Source organism: Triticum aestivum, chromosome 4B (genome assembly GCF_018294505.1).
Source record: "Triticum aestivum cultivar Chinese Spring chromosome 4B, IWGSC CS RefSeq v2.1, whole genome shotgun sequence".
NCBI lineage: Eukaryota > Viridiplantae > Streptophyta > Magnoliopsida > Poales > Poaceae > Triticum > Triticum aestivum.
Window position 1 is genome coordinate 7,956,016 of NC_057804.1, and position 10,814 is coordinate 7,966,829.

At 41.0% G+C, this 10,814-nt stretch overlaps 1 protein-coding gene across 1 annotated transcript; it reads right to left on the minus strand.

Annotated features, from left to right (window-relative positions):
* Positions 1-1,490: 1,490 nt before the first annotated feature.
* On the minus strand, positions 1,491-6,741 carry LOC123090538 (fatty acyl-CoA reductase 1). Its single transcript, XM_044511846.1, has 10 exons — positions 6,526-6,741; positions 6,346-6,449; positions 5,994-6,196; positions 4,646-4,746; positions 4,344-4,545; positions 3,026-3,187; positions 2,799-2,880; positions 2,423-2,686; positions 2,189-2,316; positions 1,491-1,814 (listed from the first exon to the last, which is right to left on the minus strand). Exons 1-10 carry the CDS (start codon positions 6,602-6,604, stop codon positions 1,646-1,648), a joined length of 1,494 nt encoding a protein of 497 aa, XP_044367781.1. The 5' UTR covers positions 6,605-6,741; the 3' UTR covers positions 1,491-1,645.
* Positions 6,742-10,814: the final 4,073 nt, after the last annotated feature.

Below are 10,814 nucleotides of genomic sequence, written 5' to 3' on the forward strand. Positions count from 1 at the left end.
GCCACAAGATCGTATGCAAATAATCTGCGGGAACCAAAACCATAGGCTCCCCAGTGAATACCACATCGGCTACGACAATCCCATCAGTACGGGTATACAGTCGTGAAACTTTTATTCGCACGTGCAATGCCATCTCCACTGTCAAATCGTCTCCACTAATCACAGAAAAAACTATCATTGAAGGAAACTAAATTTCATCGAGCCATAGATATGGGGTTCCCTGTCTCCAGCCACTAGATTAGTGACCGAAGGGGATGGGAACCATTGGAACACAGCGGAACGAGAACATATTTCTCTTGTGGCAGCCAAGTTTTTTTAGCACAAATCCGGAGTCAAGTATCCCTCGCAGCACACATTTTTTCTTGATTGGAAAACATGATAGAGGGGGTTACTTTTTTCATTCAATGCATAAGTATGACGGCCTAACATGGAAACCATGACCTCAACAACCCAGTGTAACACAGAAACAACAAAATCCACTCACGGGTTCAGCCTTTTTGAAAAACCCTGGGTTTCACCTCGCCGTGCAGGTCGAGCTGGTGGAGATTGCCAACCGGTGAGGCAATTGCCTCCTGCGACATGATTGCCAACACCATGGGCCTCGTTGTTCTCTCTTTGAAATGTGGCAACATTGACTATGCACAACAATATTGACGAAAAAGTTGACATTATTTGGGTCAGTCATTGTACTCCTTCAGTATTTGTCCCATATAGTTGATGGTATTTTAGTGTTATCCAAATATTTTCCATACCATAAGAATAAATTGGTGACACAAATTTCCCGGCAAACTGATGTCCAACAGGATCAGATCACTTGCGAAATTATTACACAAGGTTCTGCCGCCATATTCAATATAGTACTAATAACTGTTGTGCAATATTACAAACATATAAGTGATGCCAAGTAGCTTTGATCTACAATGGCAGTATCACATATTCAGCTTAGGTAACCTTGGCCTGTCCAAGACAATACATTTGTTCTTTTTTTGTGTGTCTATTCAATTTCGTGTGTGAGACCTCATCTTTCTGATTCTGGAATCTTTTAAAACGAATGTTGAAGGCGAGTAATGAAGCAGACATGTACGACTGTGATGGACCAGAGGCGAATAGGGAAGGGGAGCAGTCAACAGAAATAGGGCCACCAAACATAAGGGAAAACTTGTCCACCTCATCACTGACTTGCTCCATTACAATAAGGCACACCACGGCTGGAGTAGAATTTTCGAAGACTAAATAGTCAGTGGTTGACGCATCGTAGTCAAGAACAACATTTTGTATTAGGCTACTTGATCTAACAGGTTGATAAACTTCAACTAAAAAACATACTTTTATTTACCACCCCAAATGTTGATGCAACATGATTTACAATCCTTTGTCCTGGTGACATGTAGGGTGCTTAATCCTCCTGTGTATTCTTCGGTTGGATCTATGATCATTTATTTCCACAACACTGAACTAACTAGCATATGTCTTATAAAATCAAGACAAAATTGGGATATGTGAGTATCTATATATTCATATAATTATATATTCAAACGAATGTGATTTACTTCATACAAATTATAATGTTTAGCAGTACGATATACATTTCTGTTGGACAAGATGCTTGTTCTTTTTCTCATGAATAGAAAGATCCCGTTCTTCTTTATACACTTCCCTTATTTTTGCGGCCATACTTTAGCACAGCTGGGACGTGTACATTCAGGAGATACGAGTGCCAGTCCATAGATTTGATATCAAAGTTAAATATGTTACTAGCATTGCCATCCATTTTTACTTCCATCCTCAACCTTCTGATGTTCGTATCATCAAAGCTTCAGAGATAAGAACATCAAAGAAAATTGGATTAGCATATATACATAGCAATAAATAAATGGAATGAAATCGCGCCACTAATCTTATGTGTGCATGAATAACTGAGTAATTATCGGAAGTTGGTAACCACATGAAGGGATAAGCATAATGCATGATACGACCCCATACTACTTTTTAGTTTGTGTAAGCTCTAATAAGAACCCTATCTACTAGTACTCCACTAATCTCCATGCTGCGTGCATATGGTTGAATGGTAACTTGGGAACTAGACAAGTCTGTAGTCAAATGGGATTGTGAAGACAATGTTGATGTCTAGAATGACAAGTTGAAGAGTAAAGTAATTTACGAAACACAAGAAAAAAATAGACCTCACCATCCTTTGAAGAAGGCATATGGTGCATACAGCTTGACCAAGAGCATTAAGAAATTGTATCTTCGGTTTTGCTTAATGTAGTATTGTGAAAACAACCCACAAAATAACAGGCTCACGGCATGTAACATCTGTTTGGTGGGAAATAAAGATATGATAGAAAGTATGAGTCCCTTCATAATACAACCACAATATTGGCATGTGTATAAATGAATTACGAAACAGATGATCATGTACCTCAAGTGGTAGCTTATACACCAGCATCAGATATGCGCGGAATAAAGCGAATCTCTTAAACACGTATGGCCTTTTGTTTTTGAGGGGTTTCCCATTCTGTACACGAGGATATATGGAGAAGTAATCCCAACATGCGTCTTCTAAGACATAACCCGTCAATGGGTTTTGGAGAGCTGAGCACACATTGTAAATGACATGTCCTTTCTCATTCAAGTGAACAGCCATGGCTACCAGCGTTGCATTTACTACCATGTCCGCAGGAACCTATAAATAGAGATTATTAGTAGCTTTCAAGTTTAAGAATGTAGTCCACTTAATAAGGTTACTCTATTAATCTGTCTACATCCCTAATAGCTATTACATATGTATTACTCACAGCATCCATTGTGTCTTTGCGATCACCTACGAAACATGGGAATGCTTGCTCATTGTAGGCGACAATCATAGCATCAATTGTCCTGATGGAAACAATTATAGCAAAACTCAGTTTGTTATTGCGGGATGTCCAGCTAGATTATATATGTATTATAATACTTCTATGGAAAAAACTAATATCACACCATTGATATAAAAATTGATAAAAAGAATAGATCTTGAGCATACCTCGCCCCTTCTATCCAGCCTGGAAATGGATCTTGGAAAGTGCTAGTTACCATGGTAGGTCGAATATTGACGACAGGAAGGTCTCCCCTATGCTGCTCAAGTAACATCTCACCCATAGCTTTGGTAAATGTATATACGTTTGGCCATCCAAAATGGCAAGCCCTTCATCAATTTATGAACAAGTTTAGGTACTGTCAAGCTGATTTGTCATACATCAAGCACTTTCCACTCGCAAATGAATAATGTTGTCTGAGCAAAAATATAAAAGATAAAGCTAAGACATATCTACATCGACTTTTGATTCATATTAGATTCCTAATTTCCTATAACTTTTGTCAATATTTTCTAAAAGAGCACACACTATCCAGAGTAGTTGATGTGTAAATTGGAGCCTGGATTTTGAAAATTACAAAAATCTAAATTTGAAGTGTCAAAATATCATGGAAAAACCTACACACATAAGTAAGGACTTATACTGTCAGTAAAGTTTCATGGTGAAATACATTTTTATGTGAGCTGCAAAAAAAATTCATGCATTTCTAGCACATTTACTATACACTATGAAAGTACATGATTTTTTGTGCAGCTCGCATAGTAATGTACTTCATCATGAAACTATACACACACGTTGTATACATATCTATGTTTGTGTGTATGTATTTACAGAATTTTTTGAAACTTAAAATTTGATGTTCCATTTTTTGAAAATTTCGGCCTCCTTGGAGCACAGGAGACAAAAATCCTCACTTGGTAAATTTGTCTACTGTTTTATAAAATTTAGTGATTGTTATAGGCTAGCTTTGATTTGTTAAACCTATATATAACTTATTTATGCCATAAATCTATGGGGATCCTATAAGGCCCCTTCACCTTAGACCAACCATTTTAAACGTATGACATGTGGAATAATAAATCAACCACCTCTCTATAAGATAGCATGAGCCATGATCTATAATGGTCCAAACGAAAGGTGGCAGCGTTTGATATAGGATAACTACCTTAGTAATGACCTAAATATCTCAGTGGTTTGATTAATATTTTATTATCTGGTCTCCCGAAATATAGTAATATAGTCACCCATCAGAAATATAAGATGTTTAAAACAAGTGTACTTAGATGACTGTACCTTTGAGTACTAACACATAAAAAGTTGGTCATGTGAAAATGGTATGTCAGATTTTTCAATGAAATTGTTTGCCGCAATTCCTTTTACCAAGATAGCTCTAATATAGTTGCACGTGGCATAACATCCCGAAGTCCAGAACATCATATATATTATATTAAAATAAAGGAAATAACACATGTAGAGTGGTCAGACCTCTTTAAGCCAAGTTCTTTCATGGCTGTCTTCTCCAATGATTTGTCTGAACTACTACTCTTAGACGCTGTGAGTTCAGTCTTGACCTTCTCAACCAACTCCAACTCAGCTTCAATGTCCAAGTCGTAACCAGGCTGTAGTGATTCACCCATCTTGAGTGCTTTCTCCAGTAAAAGTCCATCTTGAGTACCAGTTACAAAAGCTAACAGACAAAAAAGGAGTTCGCTATTATAGTTGGCTAAACATATATGCACTCATCTTTTCCCACACAAAAAAGGGCATGTATAAATAAACACGTGTACCAGTAGAAACATGAAGCAACAATTCCAGATTAGGACACTTCTTTGCAAATTCGCATCCATATTTGGCTCCTAGTGCATTCGTTGCCAAAGCAACATCGTACCTGTACATGCAGTAAAATTCAACGAATGTGCAAATAATTAATACATAAAGCTGGAACAGTAAAATTGTTTGACTTCTATCCTTCCACAACCAGCTCAACCTGTTATGTCTTTTTCAGGGATAGCATGTACGTAGGCAATATGTTTCAACTTATCATATGAATATGAGTTCTTCGCCTGGCTAGCCATACAAGATATGATTTGGACCGCCGATAGGTTGGCTTGATGTGGGTGGCCGAACTTTCATCTATGCCCCCTCTGCAAAAAAGGGAACAAGATTCCGGGCTGCACCTTTTCGTCAAGTGTCGCTTCACCCTACGCCTTTGGAAGTTAGTCAACGAGTGGCTTAATCTAGAAAACCTTGATACATCGACATGGCACCTCGAGGATTCTATTAAGGAATGGTGGGTAAACCAATCAAGCAGGAGGACACCCAACAGAAAAGTCATGGCCTCCCTCACAATGCTCATTCATTGGACCATTTGGAACGAGAGGAACACTCGGGACTTCTGACAAAAGAGCACGCCTCCTCCAATATTGCTCAACAACATCTAGTGTGAGGCCATTCTTTGGGTTACTGCGGGGCCAAGAAGCTGGGTACTATTGTGCCGGCAGAGAGTAAATTTTTTTTGTCTTCGACTCGTGTAATTCAAACTCTGTTCACTCTTAATTAATATATGAGGCAAATCTTTTGGCTCAGTCTTGAAAACAAAATCTGGGTATCTGATAAATATATTTCAAGATCTACAACAACTGTTTATCAGTTTTTTCCAAAGAAGTTCAGCAAGGAACACCCCCCCCCCCCCCACACACACACCCACACCAAATCAGAAATGTGATCTTGATATTAATCACCATGATTTCAGTACTTCAACTTCCTACCTATTCGCCAGCCACAACTTTTCCTAGCCCCCAGATTTCCATTTTTTGTTGGCAAGACTTTATTTTGTATTATGTCTTTTGTAGGTTGAACAACTCCTTCTGTGTGTGTCTTGGTCAGTAGATTTATTTTTATTGTTTATCTCAGTATAACTGGTCCTTCTAACATAGAGGTTAAAAATAAACAACTCATCATAACTAAATTGAAAACACATGAACATGCGGGTTTGCTTAGTAAGACTTCGATATGAGGAGATTCAAATTGGACTTTGCAAAATGTGATCAACTTTTATGAAGAAAATCAGTTACCTTGTAAAAGATAGCTGAAGTGAATTTACTGTTTTACCACAATTAATACTAACTGTTGTACCTTTCATAAAAGCTAGTTGTTGCAGCCCCATGGATGATAATGTCGATCTCCTCACACAGGTCGTCAGCTCTGGAGTTGTCGAGCCTGAAGTTGTGAGACCCAACGTCTCCGGCGAGAGGAACTATCTTCTCTTTAATGAGCTTCTGGAAGCCAGCAAGCCCATGCTTTTCCCTCAGGGTATTGAACAGGTCCTTCCCCAACACCTGCAAGCGCGATACCAAGACGAACTAATTGAGTTTCCAAATTTGGCACGTACTATACATCTAACGTTAGTGTTATTATGTCCTGTCCATAGCACTGCATGTCGCTGCGGTGATCGATTATTGAATGCAACGGCACATTTCAACTTTACCTGTGTCAGGATACGCTGCTCGGCAGAGGCGACATCCGGCGCACGCACCAACAGGTAGAGTTTCTTCACGTCCGGCTGTACCCTCAGTATCTTCTCAACCATCACTGCATGAATAGATACATTATATATATGCATATCTATTCGAGGCAAGTGTTAGATGTGTATATGGTAGTTGCATACATTTTCCAAGAAAACCAGTTGAGCCAGTGACGAGGATGGTCTTTCCCCGGAAGCACCCAGCCACTGCTCTGGCGTCCATCGCGAGCTACCGTGGTAATAAGGATCGAGCGACGAACCTGAATATGTAGAAGATAGTGGCCGGTTTCTCTTGGATATGATGCTAGTGGAGAAGTGGAGTCAAGCCGGACAGGCAAGGATGCTAGCTTAGGTCTTGTTGATGCATGGTTGATACTCTTATAGTCCACCTGTATCACACATTTGGGTGGGCCTTGAGTTGTGAACAGACAAGAGACAAGTTCATGTCACGATTGAAATTAGTGTCCGAATGAATGCCTCCTCTGGACAGATGGTTGTCTCAGTCCTAGGCTTTATGGCATATTTAGCTTGGGTGCTCCCTTGGACAGGTGCCTAAAGTAATTAAGCGACTGGTTTCTCTAAGTATGGATGCTTGATAGACATTGGTTATTTTTCGGACAGTAATTGGTAAATATTTTTTCTTTATCAAGGGGCACTCCCAACGCATTGTTATCTTGACCTTGTATGTGTTTACATATAACTCTCACTAGGGGTTTGTATGTAAATGACCTGTCATTCAATACATTTTGTGAGAGAGAAGTATAAGCTGCCTTGGGTTCCGCGAAGAGCCGTATATACCCATACGACACCTCTATCTTTCCTCGTTAACTAGGCCTCGGGTCAGTATTTTATCTTAGTGGCAACTTTAGGTACAGCTGAAATCATTGTGTTGGGACCACACGAAGTGCCTTCAAAAAGAAGTTTGCATTTCAATGGATGGAGATTAAATGAATGCCTAATGAGTTGATGGATTCGGTCCATCACTCCCGCTCTAGCCAACTATTCCGACTGGCGCAGCAGCTCCTTCATCGCCACACCCATCCTCTTTGTTCCAGTGGCATCCAGTCAGGTAGTTCGTCGCTGGTTGAGATCGGCATTCGATTGTTTGTGTGTGTGTGCGTGCGGGGGTGGGGGGGGGGGTCATAAACTTACTATGTACATGAAATACTACACATCCCCTTTTGCCCTGCTACCGCATACCAGGCCACAGCGGATATGATATGAACAAAGATAACAATATACGACAGAAATAAACATAGGCGGGTGCTTGAGAGCTGCTTAAGTTTTGCTGCTTGGAGAGTTGTTGCTGAGTTTGTAAGGGCTGATTTGTCCACAGTTAATCCGTGATAAAGCTATGATTTACCCTGAAAAGAATATGGACGGTTGCTTGGAGAGGTGCCTAAGTTAGGATCCTGGTTTTTTCAAAGTATGGGTGCTTACAATATTTATATGGTGCGGGCTGTTCTGTAGAGTGTTGTAGTTTACTAATATGGATTAGTATCTAAGGGCAATCTCAACGCATCTTTATTTTAAACTTGCATCTTGTGCACTAAATAGGTAAATATATAAATTGCTTGGAGTTTGCATCTTATTTTTGTATCTAAAGGACCTATCATCTAGTACAATTTGTGAGAGAGCAGTAATTAATCCCTTGATTTTTTGCTATGTTTATGGTACTGGTGTCTGGTCAGGCATTGGGTTATTTAGATATGTCTTGTGCACCGAATTGAAGTAATTTTTTTATCTAGGGGCACTCCTAATGTATTGTATCTTAAACTTGTATCCTGTTCACTAAATATATATTTAGCTAGTTTTAAATAGCGAGCTATTTCGACCGGTGCTGCTCCTTCGTTGCCGTACCCTCCACTTTGTTCAGAAGGGATCCAATGAGGTAATTCATTTCATCGCAGGTGGTCGAGATCAAATTTCAAGGGAAGGTGGCCACAAAATACAGTCGGTGTCTCTGCTGTATCAATACGAGTCGGCGTCGATCTGTGTCGGAAAACATGGGTAAGCTCTCCTCAAAATCCAACCATATTTGTACCTATTAGGACGGGCAATTTAAGGATGGTGATTTCATTGTTGTATATGCTATTAGTTATGGTTAAAAATAGACTCTTCACAGACAGATCATCGTACGGGCTGTTTGACAGCTACATGCCACAACAACAAAATTTATTTTAGTTCCTAGAGAGCGTGATTTGATAGTAATATTGATCAACTGCTAATTAATTACAAGAATGTGGGGCATGTTTGAATGCGGGTTTGATGCACGTGACTGTCGCCCCTTCATTGCGACACGACGTGCGTCTGTCCGTGATGCCCCCATGTAACCGAATTCCTCTTTTCTCTCTTATAGACCACAAGTTGGGCAGGTTGGTTGGGTTGACCTGCTGTCGTGACCATCTGGAGGAGGTTATGCCTAGCCATCAAATCGTTTTCTGCCTTTGCTACGCTGCCGCTGGAGCAACTGGAGGATCTACTCTGTCCTGTGACCGAATCCCATGTCTTGGGGGCGGCCTATTTCTTTCTTGTACTGGTCCATAACATCAACATGCATGGAGGGAGGGCCTAGGTGCTGGCTAGCGCACGAGACTTCCTTTCCTAGGTCGCTCACAAAATGGCAATCCAAGATCAGTAAGAAGTTCATCAATCAATGCCACCAGCTCCATGGGATGCATTGGCTTCTCCTGAAACAGGCTTTCGCCGTTATATATATAAAACAAAGAACACAGTACATGTCCGAACGATATAAGGTGAAGAATCCCTCAAACAAGCAGATCAAAAGAAAACTGGATCGGCAAAATCGTGACAAAAAGAAAAGAAAAAAAAGAAAGCCCGATAGGAATGTAGTTCTGTCTCGCTTCTCTCTTCTCCAAGTTAGTAACCATCCTAAGTAGCATTCCCTGTACCATTGTACAGAGTGGGGTGTTTCGGTGCCCATGCTCATCTGCACGCGGTTAGAAAAAAATTCGTAAAAAATTCAAAACAAATTCAAAAAATTCCAAAAAAGTTTTGCGGTAGACAATTTGATGTGTGAGGCCCGCTCCAAATTTCAAGTCATTTGATCATCTGAGCAGTTCTCAATTGTCTTTTTTGCTGAGAGCTCCTCAGATGTCCAAATGATTTGAAAATTAGAGCGGAGCTTACGCATCAAATTTTCTACCGCACAAAAAAAAATTTTTTTAGAATTTTTCTAGTATTTGTTTTGATTTTTTTTTTCGTCAGCGCAGGAGCAGAGTTGCTCGGGTGCAGAGATGGATTTTCGCATTGTACGTGCCCTTACTGCACAAAAAGATTGCTTGTATGCCCCTTAACATTGTTACTAGATAAATCACTCACCTGCTTCAAGTGCCCTAAAAATGTCTGGCGCCAATAGGACAGGTTCTGATAAAACTACATTACTATCGGGTTAATAGATTGAAGTCTTCATCCCCAACTACCTTCGCATAGAGTCACTGTTTCTTTTAGTGTAACTCTCTTAGTGATTTGTATCTAAGTGATGCACCATTCTAATATGGTTTGTCAGAGAAAAAGTACAACATATCTTGGGTTTGCAACATCTCTCTCTCTCTCACACACACACTCTGCTCATTAACTAGGCCTCCACCGCCTGACGCCTAATGCGTCCTGAGGGGGCAGCATTGGCGAAAACCCTAGGTGTGGTCGCCCTCATCCATCTCCTCCTCCAACTGCAAATCCGCTTCGGCCAACGATGGAGGCGGGGCCTGCATTTCTCGTATGTCGTGGGGATGTCCTTGACAAGCCTGTTCGCTCGAGGTGGCGGTTTTTACAGCAGCAGACCTAGTTGTTGCCGGCGGCGGGTGCTGCAAGCTATGAGGCGGCCTGCTAGCGAGGCACAATGGCAACAAAAATAATGCATCATTGTCATCAAGAGCGTGGCAACGACATGTTTATCCTCTATATCACATCACCGATAGATTGGATCCATAATCCTAGGCAGCTCAGGAGGTGACATACTTCATCCAGTCCTTTCCGCTCAGAACGAATAACAGGGGCGGTGGGATTAGGGTGCATCCGAGGCGTCTTGGGCGAGGCGGCTGCGATAGCAATGGCAAGATCCGGTGTAGTGGAGGAGCACGAATGGTGCAGCTATGGGTTGTGACAGCTAGAGAGATGTCGCCACGTCTCGGCGTCGTCGTCATCGTCAGTCTCTACCATAGTGGTTGTGGAGCACGTGCGCGCAAGATGTTGAAGTTGTTGATGATGTTCGGCTCTCCCTGTAGTGCGGAAGTCTTGTGTACGCATGCATGACTCTGGTTGTGTGGTGATGTCCACGACAGGTATGTGCAGCCAAGCGGTTCTCTCCGGTCATATATGCCATGTAATGTTTTGGATTTCAGTTTCACATTACCAAGGTGTGTGTCTATCCCTTTATGCATAATCATCTTCTTTGGCAAGTAATGGCGGGA